Source organism: Neopelma chrysocephalum, unplaced genomic scaffold, assembly GCF_003984885.1.
Source record: "Neopelma chrysocephalum unplaced genomic scaffold, ASM398488v2 Primary Assembly neopelma1_209, whole genome shotgun sequence".
NCBI lineage: Eukaryota > Metazoa > Chordata > Aves > Passeriformes > Pipridae > Neopelma > Neopelma chrysocephalum.
Window position 1 is genome coordinate 1,432,995 of NW_020897871.1, and position 22,639 is coordinate 1,455,633.

A 22,639-nucleotide genomic window follows, 5' to 3' on the forward strand; every position below is an offset into this window, starting at 1 on the left:
AGGACTGCAGGAATATCAAAGGATGACTACATGGGAAAACCAACTCTTTCTTCTACCTATGTACCTGTTTTTATGCACTTTACACACATTCTCACTCACTATGTTCTTCATGTTCCATGTGCCTTTTTTGAGACCTTGGGGACCAAACTGCAGCAGTACTTCAGATCTGCAGTCATCATACAAAATTGCATTTGAAACAGAGCTCTCATTAAATGCGTGTCAGCACAAAGTACTGAGCATTTCAGTTTGGACACCTTGAGATTTCACTGCTGTGCTTATTCAGTGACAGGGAATTCCATCTCCTCATATCAAAGTGATCTTATCAAATCAACTAACTGTGATGCAGACACACTATGCCACTGAATAACAGAGAAGTGTCACAAAGAAATTTTAAAATTTGTCATCAGAATATGATTTGAATGCTGCAAGGCAAACGTGGTGGGGCACTGTTAGCTAAGCAAATGTGGGGGGAGGTTTTGGAGACCATTAAAACAACCCTATCCTGACTGAACCAGACAGGCTGCATGTAAAATATGCATATGCACATAAAACTGCATATATTTCTTACAATTACCAACCACCATACATATGGAAGAGTAGGCTGGCGCTTTCCAGTTCAATACCCAGCTTTGCAAACTCACTCTTTATGCCATTTCTGAGCTTTTTTAAACAGCTAAAAGATTGCTGAAAGACCACAGGTGCAAATTGCAGAGAGGACAGGAGGATTAAGGAGGAATTGATTATCAAGTTACACCCACTCACACCTGAAGTTAAAGTTCAGTGAAGTCTGCGCTAAAGAGACACACTGATCTTTCTACTGGCAAAGGGAAGTTCATTTGAGCTACAAAGACATACAAGATTTGTTCAGGATCAGAAATCTATTTAAATTAAGGAAAGAATGAAAGAAAAGAAATGGTACAATACCTTCCTCTTACTGGCTGCAATGACAGCAGGAAGCCATCGACTCTCTCTAGTGTCCATTAGTAGGAAAACAACATCATGAGTATCAATAAGCTCTTCAAGTTTAGCCACATCCTTCCGAGCCTGTGCCATTGTTACCTCAGAAAAATTCACTGGGTGGCCTGGCATAGGGATGCTCATGTTATAACCTTCTGAGCTCTAGATGGAGGCAGACAGAAAACAACAGCTTAAAAAGATAACCTTGTGACTGAACAGAATTAGTATAAAATTCAATACAAAACTGTAGAGTACAAATTCAATTACTCTTTGGTAGAATGGCAACTTTCTTCTTGACATCTCTCTGTGTGACAGTGCAGTGCTAAAGTTTCTGAGTCTCAGCTGCTGTATTTATCCAGAACAGAGCAGCTCAGTGCAAACACATTAATTTGGGTCACGAGTGCAGACCAACCCTCTTTATGTGTCTCAGAAGGTCTTTTTAGGCCTAGCAAATCACTACAAGAAGGTATTCGAATTGCTCTTAATCCCAGAAGTTACAAACATCCTCACTACAAAGGCAAGCAATCACATTTACATGTGATTATGATCCAGCTGTTAAACATGTATAAAATCTTTGTTTTAGATTCTCTTCGCAGTCACTTCATACATGACGTTCACAGGATGCAGTTCATATTTCTGATATGGAATACTGACTTAGTTACAGTAAGGCACGTGAAGTATCACACATTCTGCTCTTTGTTTTAAATTCCTTAGTCTCGAACGATTTTACTGTAATTCAACCAGCCATATGTGAAGTTGATATAGAAGAAAAGCACTTCTGAGACTTGTTACTCTAGAGCTTGGCTGTCTGGAGACTTGTACTGTGCAGATGCTGAAAAGAGCATATTCCTGTTGCAGAAACATGTTCCTCTTCCAACCCCCTACTTGGGCAAGGCATACTAAGCAGAAGATACTGAGCCAAATAAGCACATACCCAATGCATATACAATGCAAACAATTAACTCTAATTTGGAAATACGTTCACACAATCTGTCAGCCATCTGCTGTAAGAGAAGAATGGATCTTCATATATGTTAAAGCATAAGCTTTGCCAAAGCCTCCCTGCCTGTCACTGGACCCTAAGCAAATAACAGTTTAAAAGACGAAATTTAAAAGCTGGATGAACCAAAGATAAAATTGCATGCAACTTCCAGCACATTGGTGGAATGTGCTTTTGTATAGACCGACTACAAGCACAACTCATAAATCCAGGTGAGGCAAATAACCAGAAGGGTGAATGTACATTCTAAACATCATAAATATGCCTGAGGATGATAAAAAGAACAAGGCACATATAGCAGCTTGGGGAAATTAATTCAGTAATATCTGTATTAACCACACCAAAAGATATACCTTTTTTTTCCCTTTTTCCCTCACTGCCACCTCCAAGGGTAGGAAAGCAGAGCCCACGGTGACCCAGCACGCTACCAACAGGGAGCTGTTTCCCAGTGAGAACAGCTCTGTATCACCAGCACAACATTGAGTAATTACTGAAGGAGGTTCTACCTCACACAAGTGCTGATTTATTACATAAGCATAACTGACACTGCTGGTGACTTAGGAGGTTGATTTTTGTTCAATAAATTAACACAAGTAAACAAATAAGTTGAACACCACTTGCATAGAAATATGGTAACCAGGTTTGTAAAATACAAAAATCTTAGCAGAATTCGGAAAAGAAACATCCTGTGACTGTAGCTGTAGGAATACAGACAAGCATAGCAGCTTCAGTAGTTTCAACTGTCCCTTGAAAATAGTCACTAGTCACTAGCAAAAGTGGCTGAGGCTCACTTTTGCAGCAAAATGCTCGCAAAAAGAGCTCAAAGAGTAGCTTGGGATGGCACGTGAATATTATTTTAAGGAAGAATAAATACGCATATATCCCCAAAGACAGATCTTGCTCATTCCACAGAATTCCAAAATCTCAGGAGTCTCTATGTGATGAAAAGAATTTTGCTTGAATGCTCACAAAAAAGCTTAGATTTTAAGACCTTCATGCTAAAAAAAGTTTTTAAATTACTCCAAATTATCCAAAACAAGTTACCATCCCATAAAGTCATAGAATCACACAGAACTCCTTTTTTTTAGAAGTATGTTGACATGTGCTAAACCATAAAAGATAATGTACTTTTCAACACTTTCACTGACAGCTGACCAAAGCTGTGCTAAAGGCTCTAGTGCTTTTGGTTTTTTTGCATTTCTTTTTAAAGGCAACAGGAAAAATATTGCAATCTGTGGTGCTACCATAACATTCTCTCTCATTTTTATTCTCATTGCTATTAACTTTCTGCATTTTTGGTTAAACCATGGCTCAGATCACTTAGAATATAACTGTGTTCAATACATTAAACCTCAACAGAAGTGTGTAGGTACATACAACATTAAGAAATGGGGTGCTGGCATCATTAAATTGTTCTATGAGAAGCACCTACATAAAGTGGCCCCCTCAGGCAGTACAGAATAAAGGATGATAAGATGCTAAATACACTGGAGTTCCATGCCTGAATAGCTCAGGAAATGACTATATAAGAGAGGTAAGAAAGTTAAATTCCACAGAACAGCTACATGAATGACTCTGTGCATTACCTACTTGTTAAGAAAAGCTGTGAATCCATAAATGCTGCTATTTCCAAGGCCTCTCTTCTTTTCTACAATAAAACTCTAAGCTACAGCTAATGATAGTCTTAGAAGAGAAATGAAACAAATCAAACTCCTTGCCAAAGCATTCCTTCTTGTTTCATCTGCAATGATGAGGTGGTTATTCTTCCAACTAGAAAGGACGTAAAATTAAAAAATAAAGCAGAATTCACAGAGAGCAGTCAAGCATTTCAAAGTCAACCAGGAGAAACTGCATTTTACATGCAAAATATTACTCAAAATTGAATCAAAGAAAGTAAATTAGACTGCAAACATAAACCCAAGTTTTCAGAAATGCCTTCAGAACCAGCATTGCTGATTGGATTCCCTCGGAAAGGACCATGTGGGTTTCAAAACAGCAAGAGAAAGCTTTGGCTACTCCTTCAGCATGAGAGAAACGAGAAGGCTCAAAATCCAGGACAACTAATCTTTTTATTCAAAGACATTTATACTGATAAATCTGGACTTTGGTAAGAAGCAAAGCACAGTCTGCAGGAACAGATGTAGCTCCATGTGGAGAAGCCCAGCACAGTCACCGGACTACAAACATCTCCAGCTACAGCAGCTTCACTGTCCAAACCATTCCAAGGCACCAAGATTTTACCCTGACTAATTAAAGACTTATTGTTAGTCCATGTGCTTGGCCTGTCTCTTGAACCTCACGACTCACATGCTGCCAGCACGATATGAACTGTTTGAACCAGAGGTTTTACTGGGAAGTCCTGTTAATTCTTGTTGGTGCTGGCATGTAGTTTCTCTGTTTATTTACAGATTGGCAAACAGGATACCTCTTCGCCATGAATTCTACTGCAGGAATGAGACTGACAAAAAAATATATTAGAAATATTCTATCATGTGGGTACACAGGAACTGTGCAATTGCTTTCTCCTCATTTGTGCCAAAAAGCTATGAAACCAGGTGTGAGTCCCACTGAAGGCTGATCAGATCTGACACATCTATGGCATGAGGAAAACACAGGGAATGTATAACACTAATGGGGATACTGTGCTACAAAAACAGTGGGAGGTGCAGAATATTTGAGGCGATTCCTTACATACAGCACAGGTTGCACATTGTATATGCTATTACCAAACAGGAAAATTGGTTTTTTCCCTGTGTATAGCAAATATATATGTATATACATCATCAATATAGGCTCACTAAAGCATTGTTATTGGCTCCCCTTTATTACTAGAAGCTCTTCTCCAGGTTACTTTTAACTTTTTTTTCCTTTTTATTTTTCCCAAGCCTCATTGCAATCTCACGATTCCACAGTACAGTCTGGTCTTTTGCTTTCTTGGTTATTTCTAACAAGAAAACTCATAACTGTACCAGTCAGGATTCCACAAACAGCTTTTATTTCCTCTAATTAAACTACTCATTCTTTCTTAATATTCCTGTTTTTGAGTTCTCAAGTATAAAAAGTGAGAAATCATGTGACATATGCCCTAGAGGGCATCCTGTTGGTGCTCTGTGTGACACTGCACAGATGCTTTCTCTTCTGTACTTGATATTTAATATTTCTATAATTAAATGAGTATCACCAAGTAACAGCAACACTATAGTGCAGCAAGCTTAAATAAAGCTCTTGGAACTTTCAGAGGGTTTCTTCTGGTTTACTTACCAAAAGTTCTGAAAGTGAAATGTTCAGAATTTTTCATACTGGGGATCATTGTTTGATACTCAAATATTCATTGAATTACTACTTAGTAGCAATTCTGACTTCATAAATGATAATAGTAGGATAATAATAGGGTCAACACAGAGAGAAGAATAAAAGCACAGGGCACTCCTTGGCTGAAACTAAATGAACCTAAAAATGTTTAGAAATGATACGTAAAGTTGTTCACAACGCTGAACACCAATGACATAAGCTGTACTTCTCTCTTCATAACTCCTAACATTATTAAGACTAGTAACACAGTAGCATTTTAAATACAGAATTGCATAGTGACTGTTCTTACTACACTGAGATGCTGTTTGCCAGCTGAGCTCTGGTAACTATAGCTACCTATTCTAAGACAGTCTCAATTCCAAAACAAACACTGTTTTATCAACAGCTGAGTGACTTTCATCACATGCCAAACTAGTCTAAAAATCTTTTGTTCATGATAGAGGATGCTGACAGTGTGTCTGTTCTGAAATTATAGGCCAACTACTTTTCTGGAAGTTAATATTTAACTTATTTTCTTCTCATGTACAAAATCAATTAAATAAGACTGCAAATTTTAAGTGTAAAACATAATAGAAAATCTCAATGATACACTTATTACAGTTTCAAGACCTGCTCCCACAAATGGACAATTAATATGTCTAATCTCACATTTAGGAGCAGAAAGTTCCTTAGGATATACCAGACAGAAATACATTTTACCTCACCATCAATGAGCTACAAGATAATTCAGATGGTGCTGATTTATATTTCATTATTACAAATATTCGTCTCAATAAAGTTTAACAGGTATGGAGTCTCTGAAGTAAAATGCTTGGAGGTTTGTCAGTAACCAACATATCACCTGTGTAGCATTTTTCCTCACTCATAATAATGTTTCATTACTAGCACGTGGAATAGCAATTTAAAGTTCCTGGTTTTCCTCCAAGCAACGTATCAACATATTGCAAAATATACTGATCTTACCACTCCTGGGAAGATTTTCAGGAGCCGGTCTGCTGCTGCAAGTGCCTTAGGCTTCCCCCCACTCAGACAGTCCTCAAACTCATACAGTGGCTGCCGCACAGGGTTGGAGTAGGAGATCTTTGCATTGTCCACAAATGTGATCTTCCTGACTCCCCAGCCCTAAATGAGAAAGGAGTTCAAATAATGGCAAGTACAATAGCCTTAGATAAATACTTTTGAGTAATGCCAGACACATTGTCCATTTTTTTCTAGAAAGATTAAGCTACGAAAGCTTTTGAACCTTGTATTGCACAGAAATCAAAGAACGGAAAATATAGTCTGTCCAAATATATCATTTAACAATAATCCCTCAAAACCCTACTGAATTCAGCGGGATGTGGTGAACATCCCTGAAAGTAATTATCAGCTTAGTTAGTTACTTTAAGTGCTTCACTGTGAATTTGATCATAGAATCATAGAATCAACCAGGTTGGAAAAGACCTCCGAGATCATCAAGTCCAACCCTTGACCCAACCCTGCCGTGGTTCCCAGACCATGGCACTAAGTGCCACATCCAGTCTCATCTTAAAAACCAACAGGGACAGTGACTCCACCACCTCCCTGGGCAGCCCATTCCAGTATCTGATTACTCTCTCCGTAAAAAATTTTTTCCCAACATCTGACCTAAACCTCCCCTGGCACAGCTTTAGACTGTGCCGTCTTGTCCTACTGCTGGTTCCTGGGAGAAGAGCCCGACCCCCACCTGGCTACAACCTCCTGGCAGGGAGTTGTAGAGAGTGAGGAGGTCTCCCCTGAGCCTCCTCTTCTCCAGGTTAAATAACCCCAGCTCCCTCAGCCTCTCCTCACAGCACTTGTGCTCCACTCCCTTCTCCAGCCTCGCTGCTCTTCTCTGGACCTGCTCCAGCACCTCCATGTCCTTCCTGAACTGAGGGGCCCAGAGCTGGACACAGCACTCGAGGTGTGGCCTTACCAACGCTGAGTCCAGGGGAAGAATCACTTCCCTGCTCCTGCTGCCACACTGTTCCTGATCCAGGCCAGGATCCATTGGCCTTCTTGGCCACCTGGGCACACTCTGGCTCATGTTCAGCTTCCTGTTGATCCAAACTCCCAGTTCCCTTTCTGCCTGGATGCTCTCCAGCCACTCTGTCCCCAGCCCGTGGGGCTGCCAAGGGTTGTTGTGGCCGAAGTCCAGGACCTGGCACTTGGCCTGGTTGAACCTCATCCCGCTGGAATCAGCCCAACTCTCCAGTCTGTCCAGGTCCTTCTGCAGAGCCCTCCTGCCTTCCAGCTGATTGACACTCCCCCCCAACTTGGTGTCATCTGCAAATCTGCTAACGGTGAACTCAATCCCCTCATCCAGATCATCAATAAAGATATTAAACAGAACTTGGCCCAACACTGATCCCTGGGGGACACCACTGGTGACCAGATCCCAACTGGATGCAGCTCCATCCCCACCACTCTCTGGGCCTGGCCCTACAGCCAGTTCCTAACCCAGCACAGAGTGCCCCTGTCCAAGTTGTGGGTTGCCAGCTTTTCCAGGAATATGCTGTGGGAGACGGTGTCCAAGGTTTTGCTGAAGTCCAGACAGACACATCCACAGCCTTTCCCTCATCCACCAGGCGAGTCACCTGATCATAAAAGGAGATCACGTTGGTCAGGCAGGACCTGCCCTTCCTAAACCCGTGCTGGCTGGGTCTGATCCCTTGTCCATCCTGTAGGTGCTGTGTGATTGCACTTAGGATGATCTGCTCCATAACCTTGCCAGGCACTGAGGTCAGGCTGACAGGCCTGGAGTTTCCCGGGTCCTCCTTCTGGCCCTTTTTGTGGATGGGTGTGACATTCACCAACTTCCAATCATCTGGGACCTCCCCAGTGAGCCAGGGCTGTTGGGAAATGATGGAGAGCGGCTTGGCGAGCTGTTCTGCCAGCTCCTCATCACCCTTGGGTGGATCCCATCTGGTCCCATAGACTTGTGAGGATCCAAGTGGCTCAGCAGGTCACTAACTGTTCCCTCCTGGATTTCAGGGGGGCTCTCCGCTTTCTGTCTCTGTCTACCAGCTCCAGAGGCCACTTTTCCTGAGGACAACCTGTCTTACTGTTGAAAAGTGAGGCAAAGAAGGTGTTAAGTACCTCAGCCTTTTCCTCATATTTGGTGACTATGTTCCCCCCCATGTCCAATAAAGAATGGAGGTTTTCCTTGCCCCTCCTTTTGCTATTGATGAATTTGTAGAAGCACTTCTTGTTATCCCTAACAGCCGTGGCTAGACTGAGTACAAATTGTGCCTTTGTCTCTCTAATTTTCTTTCTACGTGACCTAACTATATTCCTAAAATCTTCATGAGTAGCCAGCCCTTTTTTCCACAGTCGGTAAGTTCCCTTTTTTCCCCTAATTTCCTTTAAAATCTCCCTGTTCAGCCAGGCTGGCCATCGTCCCCGCCGGCTCGCCTTTCAGCACACTGGGACAGCTGCTCCCATGCATTCAAGACTTGCTTCTGGAAGCATGTCCATCTCTCCTGGACCCCTTTGTTTTCCAGGGCTGTTTCCCAAGGGACCCTCTGAACCAGTCTTCTGAATAGAGCGAAATCTGCCCTCTGGAAGTCCAGGGTAGAAGTTTTATTGATGGCCCTCCTTGCATCCCTGAGTATTGAAAACTCTCTTATTTCATGGTCACTGTGCCCCAGACGGCCTCTGACCACTACATCTCCTACCAGCCCTTCTCGGTGCACAGCAGGTCTAGTGGGGCCCCACCCCTGGCAGGCTCATTTACCAGGTAGAGCAGGAAATTATTCTCCATTCAGTGTAGGAATCTCCTAGACTGCCTCTTCTCCGCTGTGGGGAGTTCCCAGCAGACATCTGGCAGGTTAAAGTCACCCACAAGAACAAGGGCTGGCGATTTTGAGACATCCACCAGCTGCTTGTAGAATAATTCATCACCCTCATCATCCTGGTTGGGTGGTCTGTAACAGACTCCCACCAGGATAACAGCCTTGTTGGCCTTCTCCGATTCTGATCCACAGGCACTCAACTTTGCCGTCACTGACTTCAAGTTCTACAGAGTGAAGAGACTCTCTAACATATAGAGCCACCCCTCCACCTCTCCTACCTTGCCTGTCCCTTCTGAAGAGCTTGTAGCCATCCATGGCAGCACTCCAGTCATACGAGTCATTCCACCACGTTTCTGTGATGGTGACTACATCCCAGCTTTCCTGCTGCACGATGGCTTCCAGCTCCTCTTGTTTGTTACCTACACTGCGTATTTATAGCTCATTAAAATTAATGAGAATTTCTTGTTTAATCTTTTTTAATGTAAATTCAAAACAAGTACTATTCTGCCACGGTTCTCTGACTTTCTGCTGTTCTACTATTAGCAGAACTTATTGGCTAAAGATCTTACCTCTTCCCTGCAATTTATAGTATTGACTAATTATGCATTATGTGTATTTTAATGGACAGGAATACAACTTTTCTCTTATGTGTCGTGGCAGCTGGACAAAAAAAAGAAACACAGAATTTATAAGAAACAGCAGATTAGTTTTAAGATTAACTCAGGACTTACCATCAAGGTCCTTGCAACACTACAACCCAGTGTACCAGCTCCTAGCAGCAGACACTTGGCAGACACAATCTTTTCCAAATCCAGAGTAGGCACCAAACGCCAGCACATCAATTTCAAATTAAGATCCACGGATGATTCTGCTAACCTAGACCACAAAATAAATAGCAACACACTTTTGAATGCTCTTGTGTTTCTCCAACAAAGCAATTACTTGTTTTTCAACTGAAGAAGTTCAAGACTTATTTTTTTAAAGGAGAGAAAGAATTTGGCAATTTAACACATCGGTAATACGATAAACAAAGTCTCCCAAGCATATTTCTACCTAATAATAAGGTGCATGGCAAGGACAGTGGAAAAACTTTTTTTATGCTCCTTGTTCACTCACGACACATGCAAAACATGCAAAAAGAAGATGCCAAAAATCATTCTAAATAAATACACACACAGTTCCTGATACCCAGTTTCCTTGGAACCTCTTATTGTAACCAATGTGTCGGCCCAATAACATTCTTAGAAATGCTGTGACTGCACTGCTTAAAAACAGAATAGTAAATCACTACTGAAGAAACAGTAGAAAGATAGTGGAAGTTTAAAAGAAATAACTTGTAGATACTTGAAAAGATGGTTATTAAGCAGGAAATTTTGCTAGGAAAATGTTCTCTTTCAAAAGCCTGGATATACTGAAAAGGTGTCAGCTGGCCACTCTGGACTTGCTGTAAAAATCTACTAAAGCCACATACTTCCTTTGGAATTGGAACGGGTCTCTAAGAGCTTCTGAAAAAGGTAACAATCCAAAATTAAAATTTTAGTAACAAAACTGATGCAAGCATGAAAATAAAAACAGTCTCAGACAAGATTCCTGTTAAGATCATTTGCCCATCAACTATCTTTTCTTTTTTAAATTGGTTTCCCATATGCAATTACACCCACCCTTAACATGAAATATTACATTTATCCCCTGAAGAATCTGGTCAGTTCTTTGTGAAAGTTTTAGAAGGAAAATGAGGTAGGAAATCCATGTTCAAGCTAGTTTCAGATTTTTATATTCATCAGAACACAGGGTGTTAAAACTCTCATCAACCAGGTCATCACAGCTCTCAGATTCCTAAAAGTTTCATTCCCTTATACATCATATAAAAAATTTGGCAGTATCCACTAAATTATTTGTTCAACAAGGATTTAAGATGGCAACTGTCAAGGCTGGCATATTACCAACATCCCCTGTAGGAAATAACAGAAGTGAACATGCATAAAATAAAGAAGTTACATTTACCTATAATTAAGAGTCCTGAGATGAACTTTCTCGAAGGAAGTATGAACATACTGAGAATTGCCACAATTGCAAGACAAAAATGGCTTTGCTTGATGGGTAAAATGTTAACCTGAATCATCAGATCAGCACACTTACAGTGTTTCCAAGCCAAGAGCACAGATGCAGCTAGTGAAAGCAGACGAGCCAACAGGCTCTGTAACATTTTTCAATCCATTATTGAATGATAAAAATCACTAAAGTCATGTTTCCTGAGCTCTTTCCTGTCACACTCTAACAATTCCCAAAGGCTGAACTTTTCTCCATGCTTATTATCATTAACAACCTGCAGGTTATAGAATTCAGTGAAAACCACAGGCCTGTAACACTATGGCCTACATCCCACTCAGTTCTAAATACAATGCATTTGAAATTTTAAGCTAAGGTTAAAAATGGCAAAGATTTCCGCTGCAGGCAGTGCACTGTTCCATTAAGGTTCTTCCCTCCAAAAGGACTGCCAAAACAATACACAGTGTATATGTTACTGTATATTCTGACCTAAGAGACGGATACTCCTTGCATTTCACACTTCAACTTGTTATGGATTGAGCCCAAGTAAAGAAAACTACAGGAATTAAAAAGATAAAAACCAAACCTTTTTGGATCCATGCACTCACTGAGATTCACCATCCTTGGACCCATGCCTCCCTTTTGGTTTTTCTCCCATCCAACAGCTTTTGGACAATCTGTTTGACATATGGAGAGAAAAAAAAGGAAGAAAGAAACAAAAGAAAGAATGAAAGCCTTAATATCACAGGATAGAAAAAAGAAATTTTGTTGGATTTAACATTGTTGGAAAAACACTAATGCTAAACTTTTAAGTAAATAATCTGTATCTTAACCACCCAGTGCACGTTGCTACACAAATATTGCTGATTTCATCACCTGAAAGCATTGATTCTCAGAGAAGTGCTTTGCCCTCAGGTGTCCCATGTGCTGCTCTTGCCTGTTCAGCTTACTTTAAACCTAAAAGAGACAGCACCATTCCTCATCAAGCCTCCAGATCTTTAATGTCAAGCTCAGTAAATTCATAAATCAGAACTCAGTAAATTTTGCCAAGTTCAATCATTTCTTCACGTTCCCTAGACGCTACCTGTGAATTCAGTGGAGAATTATATATCCTAAATATATATAATTAAACAATTCATAAAAATTATATATATAAAGCATTCAGAACTTTTTGGATGAGGTACAGAAATGTTGTGGTACTGTCCTTTAACTCTGAAATTATGCTTTAGCATTACACATGTGTTGCTCTAAAATACATCTGGATATGTCACTATAGGACTGAAGAAACAGTTTCACTCTGCTCCAGGCTTTTACCATTTTAGCAATATACAGAAAGTTTACACCATATAAATTCACTATTATATGCATTTTTTCTACCCGAGGAACTGTGTACAAATTTAACAAGAAAATACTGATTGCCTGGGCTTTTTGATGATACCAGGAGGACTTTTCTTGTTTTTAAATTAGAAACACAATTAAAGTAGGAAAAAATTAAAAGAGAATATGCTCTCTTCTTTTTTTTGTTGAAGACAGAACCATTTCCTTTGTAGACATTTGACAGAAATTCAAACAATTTAAAATCCCTTTGAAATAACTTAGTATAAGCAATGACTTGGTATGATTATTGTATTTTTCTGTCTCTGCAGTGATTGAGGAGGGAGAAAAAAAAATAGGAATTTTTTTTTAACTGGATTACCTGGGCCAAGGGGTTTCTCTGGAAGTTTTATTTCAAAGATAATGCTGTGTGTTACGTCCCTCACCCCTTGCATGGTCCTGTCTCTGAAGCAGAGCACTTCAACTGTCTGGAGAATGTTGCCCCTGCCATTAGAAAAAAAAGATAATAGAGACAGACATGCAACTTCTTTAATAGAAGAGGGACTTCTTTAAAACACCATTTCATAAAGGTGTAGTCCCTCGTAGATTCTGAGTAAGGCTTTTTCTCAGGCACAGAAATAGAACAGAAATAGAAACAACTCCTTAGGATATGAAAATATGAAAATAACTAGTTTGTTGTGAACAGTTCTATGTAATGACACTGTCAGCCTGTCCTCTCTCATATATAAAATGCTGCTGGACAAACTGTATATTTAGAGGAATAAAAAGCAGGGAATCACTAGAGCACATCTCAGGTGACATGACGGACTTTGCTATGTCACAAGTTCTCAATATGGTAAAATTTTTCCTCCTTATGATTCAAACCCTCAAATCAAACAATTGGAACTTGAGTGGCTAAAACCCCCTGAATCCCAAGAATGTGCAAACCCCTTGGCTCTTACAACATCCTTGTACACTGGCAGCCCAGAAAACACACCCAACCCTGCATATCTTCTCCTGAGTGCTTTGGAATAAAATGTGACAGTCAAAACTATGGCAGTGCAGCTTAATTACAATTTTGTTACGGCAACACAAATTTATTTGATCCTTTAAATTATACTTCTTTTCCAAAAAGCATTTTAAATTATACTTTTTTCTCTCAAAAACCAGAGCATAAAACTTTCCTGTCTCCCATCTTCTGCCTAACAAAAAAATTCAAGATGGTACACTACAAGAAAACCTAAGAATATATGATTTTCAAAACTGAGGTCTACTATTACTTGACACTAATAAATGATAGAAATTCATAGAATACTTTTAACAATACTTGAAGCACCTAGAGGGTATTGTCGGGGTCTGAAGCAGGTATTTCCAGGCACATGCATTCATGTGAGGATTAGGATTAATAGGGACTTGTGGCTCACAGAAGTAAAAACCAGAATAATACATAAAATCAGAATCACTCAAGGTGAGGCATGTCGAGGGTAAAAGCAAAATCTCAGATGGGTGATACAAGTAAAGTGCCATGGGGAGAAAAATGCCTAATTTGGTATCAACCAATAAATTAGCTTTGTGTGAAAGAATCAAATAGATACCAATTGTGGGCTGCCAGGATCAGGAAATTTCTCAGTGGCCATCCTGGATAGTGGGATAAATTACATGGATCATAAACTCCAACCGTCACCTGCAAATAAAATTGATCTGCATGAGAAGTCATCTATTCATACATATATTAATTCAGTTCACAGTAAAAGTTATCTGGCATTTTTAATGTAAAAATTCTGGATAGGGAAGGCCTACACACACATTTTGCATATTTACAAATATTTATTATATGGTTACACTAGATTTCAGTCAAACGTTTGCCACAGCTTTGACTTTTATTTAGTTTGGCCTCTTTATGGACATTCAATGTTCACTCCAGTAAACGCACCGTCCTTACTTTGCTTAAAAACACCATTATGAGAGAAGCCCATCAACTGAGCCTTGTTTTCAAAACAAAATTCTGTACTGACTTTGGAATGATCAGAAAGTGAAGGGACACATGCCAGCAAGACAACAAATTAAAGGAAAACCAGCATAAAAATCACTTGTAAAGCCAACCTTCAAGATGGTACCACTGTGCCCAGCTCAGTATCACAGACAATTTTCAAACCATTTGAAAATTAAACATTTACAGTTTATAAAAAGATTTAAAATTCTCATTACCTTTCCCCTTTGGTCTTGAAAGAAACCATCCCACTTTTTCAATAGAGATATCATGACAGAATTGTCGTGATACTTGATTAAAAAATAAGGCAGGGCTGTAACCCCCTCTTTCTGGCAAAGTTCATCATATGCTTTCTGAAGTGCTTGAATCTAAAAGCAAAAAGATAACTGTAACCAACAGTTTTAATCACAGTAACAGAGATAAAAAAATTACGTTGCTAAAACAGCATTTGTCAATGTAAATTTAAACAGGACCATTATTATCATTTCCACAAACTGATCTAGCAATAAGAATTAAACCAAGATAAAAATCTCATCCTGATAGTCAGAGAAGCTTTCTAAGAAACTAAATCTGTCCCTTTCTTCTTAGGAAAAAACCAGTCCTACTTAATTTATTTCACTAGGTGCATTTTCAGTGTTTAATTAAAACTCTGTCTTTGGATCATGACTGTTAGATATTTTTACACTATTTACCACTACAGAACTAAGAAAGGCCTTCCAAGAAGGGATATAAGCATTTTTCACTGAAAAAACCAAAACTGTTTCTCATTGATTACTATTCCATTAAAAAGCCATTCAAGGTTTTGCATTAACTTCTGTCAAAGCAAAAAGGCACACGTGGGCAAGTTGATTTTTTTGGTTCTTTTACACTGTAGTATGAAAGAAACTCAAAATTGTTATCTTTTCTCCTTAAAAAAAAATCTTCCCCATTAACTCCTTTTCTTTATCCAATCATTTATTTTATCAACAATTTTGTAATTTTAATGACTTGGTTCTGCCAGGGGACGCCCTTTTAAAAAATTTTCTTTTATAATGGGTTTCAAACACATAGCTATATATTCATTAAGCTGTATACAAAAAAAATTAACATAACTGCCACCTTAAGAAGTGTTTGCCACATCATTTGCTTCATTGCCTGAATCATTATTGCCTCATCTAAATGAATAAAGGTGAAGTAATGTTAAGCTGAGAGATTGTATACAATAACAAAAAAAGAGGTAAACAAAACACCCACCTGGAAATAAGAAAAGTGAAGATTTTAAAAGAAATTAGGTTCTCAAATTAATTCAGTATGTGCTAACAAAAAATACTAAGTTTTGCAGCTCACAAAATTTCTTAGTACTACAGACTTCATAACATTCAGCATTTTGAATACCTGATTTAATGAGAACCTCTCACCAAGACACACTGGTTTCTGAATTATATGTATTCCATTGGGGAAGCAGAGAGCAGGGTAACAAAACCAGTAATAGAAGTGATACTTTTTTAAATCCTAGAAAAAGAAATGTAAAATTAGATAATAAAGATATACATCAAACTAAATGATAGTTTGGAATATTAATTATAATTGATGGTCAATGATACTAATCATAGGAACCACGGTTCTCTTTACCTCATAAGGCACTGTGTCATGACTTTAGAAAACCATAAAAAATACTAGAAAATTTCCCTTGTCTGTATACATTTTTATTTAAGATTTAAAAAGATAATGTGTATACAATCCTTCAGTGTTTATTAACTTCCAATTTGTTAAACATGAAACAGTTGCTCTACTTTTACTAATATGTATAAAGCCATCAGGTAATCTTACAGATTTGTAGAAACTATATGAGATGGTACCAGCATTTTTTAAAGAATACATCCTAAAATATTTGATAGCTCTACATCAGAGTGGTTTATCAGGTTTTTTTAAAAATATTTTCAGACATTATAAGGTGCCTGAGAGCGATCCTGGTGACATTTATACGGTAACAGTAATACAGCATTTCTCCTTAAAAGAAACCACTTCATCATTTCCACTACAATGCTCTAAATATGAGATACATTATCTCTACTCACTGCAAATGTCAGCAGCAGGAACCTGTTCAAGAGCATGGGGTTTTCAAGAGCAGCTCCAGATTTTATGGATTCCCATATCTGTCATTGATGGACAAGGAGGAAGAGAAAGGGCAGAAAAACAAAAACACCAAGAGAGCATGAGAACAGCTGCAAAAGCTTTAATTCTTCAAGCTACCTTTAGAGTCTGGAAATTAACACTCCCAGTAATAGACTGTGATCCTTTCCTAACTGATCTCATCCACACTGTTATCTGGGCAAAAAGGATCTTAAAGGTAAGACACGGGAACACAAAAAATTCAGTCTTGAGTGAAGATACGCATGAAAATTTTGCTACTCAATGCCAGCATGCGGACAATCAATTGAATTAAAGGAATCAAGGGTTGGCCAAAGTGAAGTGTCTCAAACAGTAAAAGGTTGCCTTAAGTTTGACTTTCACTTCTTACCAAGCCATGAAATTAAATTTAGCTAGTTTTAGTGCAAGCAGACCGCTCTCTTTGACAGCCACCTTTTTCTTGCTTTATTTCAGTCTTCTTGCTGTTCTGGAGCTTCTCCATCTCTTTGTCACAGAGATATACTGCAGTAATCCAATGTTTAAACCAGGCACTTGCTGTTTTCTGGATGTCAAGACAAACTGGCAGCTCCTGCTAAGCTTAAAATGCAGCCTAGTAGAACACTGAATCAAGTTCTCAAAGTATAATTAGCTACTTTCCACTCTCTCGTAAAGAACAGTAAAAATCAAACATCAAACTATTCCTACCAGAATAAGTTAGATCCCGAGGCTACTTATACGGGTGAGTATCTCCAATACTTGGAGCAGAGACTATAAGGTACTTCAACTGGTAGAAAGAATTTGGAAATAACCCATGATTTGATTTTTAGTCTTACCTCATTTGCTTCTTTTTCCAGAAGTGATTTCTTATCACAGGATTTGAACGTCTCTAAAGTGTTGGTATTATACAACGTTCCAAAAGCAGGACAGCAACGTGCTGGTATCGAAGCATTCCTGAATAAAAGAAGGAAACCCCTGGGAATTGGATATACCTTTAACATGATCAGAGATAGTAGCAGTAGCTCCCTATGGTGTAAGCTTGCCCTGAAATTATCAAGTGACGAGGCACAGTAACACAAGTCAACAACACCTTGAATAAAAACAATTTTATGATCATAATGCTTTATAGAATACGGACTGGTTACAAATACACCTCTCCATTATGACTTTGAAAACAGATAAGGCATCTGTATTGTGTCTAAGCAAGGTGACACTAAAATATGGATTGAAGATTTAAAAATTCTGTTCAAATATAAGCTATCCATGACAAATGTGATTTTCATTCAGAAAAAAAAATTTAGGCTAAACTTAGACATCAGTATTGTATTCACATAAAGAGTTACTCAGTTAAAATTTTATGTTTAAAATATGTCCCAAAGGAAGTCTAAAGCAGACAAAAGATTAAGTGGAAAAACTGCTGTTTGCAAATACAGAGGAGGTTTTTGAGATAAATTAGGTAAAACCCTACAATATTCCTTTATTTATAGATCTGATCATTGACTCCTTTTTAACATTCTTCTCCCAAACTGATATGCTTCTGGCCACTGCTAAAACTTAAACACAGCAAATGTTTAAGTTACATCATAAATACACATGATGTAGTTTCCAAAAATTTTTAAAGCTAAAAGACACTTCTTCATGATCACCTAAATTGATTACATAAGGTACAGAAAATTACTGTAGTAGAAGGAACAATTAAACGCTACCTAAGTGGACGTTTCATAATTTTATTTTTGTCCTAACGGTTGAGAGTTCAAACACCATGGTACCATCCCTTTTTTCCTAACCTGCAATTCCTGTTTCCAATGTCACAGCTGTCTTCCAATTGCACTTTGCTGCATAAGCTTTCAGTATTTTACCTAAATATTCTTACATAAGAATTAATGGGATAATATCTCCTAGGAAATTATCTCAAAATGCACAAAGCCTCACCAGGCTTCTAACACCCTCACCAAGCAAGGCACACTGTGATTTACAACTCTATAATCCACCACTTTAAAACAAACAAGACACTAACTATGAAGACATCTGTTCCTATGTTAGTTATACTAACTTAGGCACTGCCGGAAATTAAAACCACGTCGAAAAAATATTTTCCCTCTCATCCCATTTTTGCTCTGTACACTGAGCAACTTTGATTTACCTTTCACTTTGGGATGAAGGCAAAACTACAAAATTCCAGTGAGAAATGTTAAAATATTTTGGAAAAGACTGCAATGTAACAACCAGGGGTAGTAAAAACTATTTTGAGATTCTGATTGCAATGATGAATCCTCAGTAAATAAAGATCTAAGGAAAAATTTGAAATTGGATGACTGAAATAGCCTTCTTTACACAGAAAAACCGAAGAAATGGGAAAAGTGGTATTTTATAAACATATATACAAACATTGAGTGAATCAGAGACTTACCACCATATTTTAAACTCGGCCCTTCAGATCAATATACTACTTCAGACACAAGGAGCTAGTGTTTGCAACTGAAAGCAGTCTCTCCACTGTTATAAAGTTCATGAAAAGGTATATTTATTCTCATGTAGAGTTTGTCTAAGTAATATTATATACCTATGTGTAACTGTTATGCAAGGAAAGTGTCTTTATGCAGGAATTAAGGTAAACCACAGTATGTACTTACATATCAAAGGCACTAAACTCCAATGTCAAGCGAGCTGGCAAACCCAAAGGATCACCTGGACAAAAAGCAGCAAGATGCTTCTTTTAAACTGAAATACATAGATGAATTACCCTCTTTTTGTTAACCTAAGTTATAAATTACCCACGAAGAATTCTCAGCTCATTCAGCCATATTTTCTAATGTTTCAGCCAAACACCTAAAATATGTTACACAAATACTTAAAAGACTATGACAGGAGAAACCTGAACTGCTAAGGAAGATGTTCAGTTCCCACCTACCATTGTAGTAGTATCCCTTGATAACTTTGGGGGTCTCATCCAGTCGGTATTCATTGAGTTTCTTCTGGGTTAGTTCGTGCCAGAATCCTGCATCCAAGGCACTACTGAAGGGAGCAAACTGCAGCTTTGAGATTCCAGGATCTACAGGATGGTGCACCTCACCACTGGCAGTGGCCATAATTTTAGCTGATGATCACTGTTAAACAGAATTCTGTAAGAGCAGATATGCCTGATAAGTATATACTCAATAGATCACATCATCTATGACTACTCACAGCTACTTTTTAACATATTTTGTTGGATTAAAGTGAAGAAAGCCTGTGATTATCTAAGATAAGCATAAATGCTGCAAAACAAGGATTTGTTACACATTAAAACTAAGATTTTAAAATATCAGTTTTAAAACTCCTCACAAAGACACGAACATAAGCTCATATCTCTCTCACAGCACATCCATCTGCCAAGCCAGCAACTGCTGTTTTCCAAGTCCAGAAGGGAGGTCAACAGCTATTGATTCCAGTTCTGTTCCAATGCTTATCAAATCAACCACCTGAACTCAAATGACCTTCAACTAAATACTTTTTAAAGACTATTTTTTAGCTTGCATAATGTAATCCTGTGCAATTGGCTTTTGTTACTGATCCTTCACAATACCCCTGTTACCTTTACACAATGCTAGGATTTTAAAGTAGCAAAGTCAAAAATAAGGTTCCCAAAACAGCTGTGTTCTCTGACACCAATTTGAACAACTAGTTTTGCTGTATTGAAGTTTGGATTGAATTGAACTGCTCCAGGTTTACTATCCTGTGAAGTCACTTTTGCAAAGGAACTGAGCTTACAAGCTTTTCTTTCACTCTCTTTGGAACAGGGGGAAAGGAACGAGTGGTGGGTTTAATTTCTTAATAACTGCCAAATATCCAACTTTGAGTCAAAGGCAGTTATGCTTTTCCTTACAAGACACTTCCTTAAAGAGTCTTCAATGTAACCCAGCTATGCCTTCTATGTTCAATTTATCCAGCTTAGCTTCTCCTTTTACTGTAACTGCTTTCTTTACTTGCTGCTAAGTTGTGGAATGTGGTTTCTTGGGTGTAGGTTTGAGGTTTTCCATATCTTTCATGGCGAAAGCTACATGTTTCAGTTCTGTCACAATGTCTTGCTGTAACTGGCATATTGCAAATACACCATTTTGTTTTCCCCCTCCACCACCTTTTTTTTACATTCTCTTAATTTTTAGCAGCAGCTGGTATGCATGGCAGTGTGAACTTTGATAGCTTATCCCTTTTTATTAACACAAAAAAAATCAGTTTCTTGAAACTTTGCAAGTCCTAGAAATGTAAACATCACAACTAACTGCATGGAATTTTCTCACCATTTTTATAAACTTCTTTTTCTGCGAGTATAAGAAGTAACATAAATCAGCAAACATTTAACTTTTACTACTACATAGCTTTTAAGCTCTAATAATTTTTTTGTTTGCAACTGTATGTCACTGAAAGCTTATCGTAAAACAGGCAAACAATCATTTGTCATATAGATGTTAGCAATAAGAGTCAGATTACAGGGTGCTTGTTGCCAAGGCTTCCATAATAAAACTTTTATTCAAAGGTTCAACAGCTGCCTAGTCAATATGAATCCACTAAGTTCCCTACCCCCATTTTTTTTCCAAAACAAGATCGAGTTGTCACTTTTCTTGCCAGACAAGCTCTATTGTAACTAAAAATTCTGAATTTCCTTCAAGCCTTTTCTCAACTTTTCAAACAGGTAATGTTTTCACTTTGCTTTTCCTCCCATGACACATCCAAGACTAAAGTGTCCTGTCAAACATTTTACATGACCAAGAAACCAGTGACAGTATCTAGATGTACATGAGTAACATACACTGAACATACCAGCCTAAAAGCATCCACTTGGAATCAATTGTAACACCCTCCTTATTTTCTTTATTACAGCATCTCAAGAGTTATTGTGCAACTTAAGGAATACAAACAGGGGATCTCACTATGTGATGCACATGCAAACAGAAGAGCACATGCAATCACCTCTGATGCATGGATTCTTGAAAATCTTATTTAATGTATTCTGATATAAACATTCATTTAAATGCATTCTTAATGCAATATCAGCAAACCAAAGTAAATTTGTGCAACAAATTTTAGAAGACTGAAGATGAAATGTATACATTTTGTGGAGGTTGCATGCAGAAATTCACACACAGCCTCTAAAGGTAAGAAGTGACTAGGAAAATGTAATAAATAAAGAGAAGTAGAAAAATATACCCAAAACTTTATATGTGGAACAACCCTGAGTTACAAAAGGGCCCAGTTGAAAACTGTGCTTGAAATAAAAAGATTTACCAGTATGCCTTAGATATCCTGCCAGTCACAGAATTTGGGAGTATTTAACCCGAAATACAGATGCACTATCACCAACCTAAGTTCTAGCACTTGCTCTTAAACATGCAGACTTTAAAACTGATCTCATGGAGTAATATGTTAAGTGAAAAACACAGCAGGTCTTTTACTAATATTGGTCTTTCCCTTGACAGACATAATTAATCTGTTGTAAAAGTCTGATTAGCAGTTTACCAGCACCTAAAACAATCATGAAATTATAGGTTTTAAACCAAATTCACACAGTCCCCTAGCATGTGTAGGTTTTTCTACAAAATGTTTTATTCAGCGGCCCAGAGGTGGGTATGTCAACGGTACCTGTGCAAAGAAGATCACTATTGCCTGAATCATTCTCTGGAGAGTAAAAAATTTTCAGAGAACCTGCTTCTGGGCTCATACCCGTTTTCAAGCCCTTTCTCGGGACAAAGAACTCTTCCCCGTGCCCAAGGCCATTATGAACACACAAAAAGGCTACGCTGGCAACAGCGGCCATCCGTCCCGCCGAAACACTGACCGAGCCGGCAGGCGCTGCCCGCCCCGCCTCCCGGCCCCGCACCCCGGCACGGCCCCGGCCCTGCACACTGCGTGACTGCAGTCCCAGCTGAGGCTTCGGGACACCGCGACCTCCAGGGGCGCGGGAGCTCGCGGTCAGCGGGACCCTGAGGCGGGCGAAGTGCAGTGCGGGGCCGGTGCGGGGGCAGCGTTGGGACCAGTGCCGGGACCCCGGGGGACGGTGCGGAGAATCAGTGCCGGGACCCCGGGGGGGCGGCGTGGAGGATCAGTGCCGGGATCCCGGGAGGCGGGAGGGAGGATCAGTGC

The 22,639-nt window shown here is 38.9% G+C and overlaps 1 protein-coding gene across 2 annotated transcripts in view; it reads right to left on the bottom strand.

Annotated features, from left to right (window-relative positions):
• Window positions 1–22,639, bottom strand: part of ATG7 (autophagy related 7) — a 107,399-nt gene that overhangs the window by 84,541 nt on the left and 219 nt on the right. Inside the window, exons 2-13 of one of the 2 annotated variants that reach the window (XM_027703117.1) lie at window positions 19,431–19,641; window positions 19,153–19,207; window positions 17,356–17,473; window positions 16,471–16,548; window positions 15,788–15,904; window positions 14,632–14,781; window positions 14,019–14,107; window positions 12,806–12,927; window positions 11,696–11,786; window positions 9,792–9,936; window positions 6,233–6,391; window positions 925–1,119 (exon numbers count right to left, since the gene is read on the bottom strand). In XM_027703117.1, the coding sequence (XP_027558918.1) occupies window positions 925–1,119; window positions 6,233–6,391; window positions 9,792–9,936; window positions 11,696–11,786; window positions 12,806–12,927; window positions 14,019–14,107; window positions 14,632–14,781; window positions 15,788–15,904; window positions 16,471–16,548; window positions 17,356–17,473; window positions 19,153–19,207; window positions 19,431–19,608 (1,497 nt within the window). In that variant the 5' untranslated portion in view covers window positions 19,609–19,641. Of the gene's footprint in view, window positions 1–924; window positions 1,120–6,232; window positions 6,392–9,791; window positions 9,937–11,695; window positions 11,787–11,985; window positions 12,069–12,805; window positions 12,928–14,018; window positions 14,108–14,631; window positions 14,782–15,787; window positions 15,905–16,470; window positions 16,549–17,355; window positions 17,474–19,152; window positions 19,208–19,430; window positions 19,642–22,639 lie in introns of those variants that run through there. The other variant, XM_027703118.1, reaches the window with a different exon arrangement.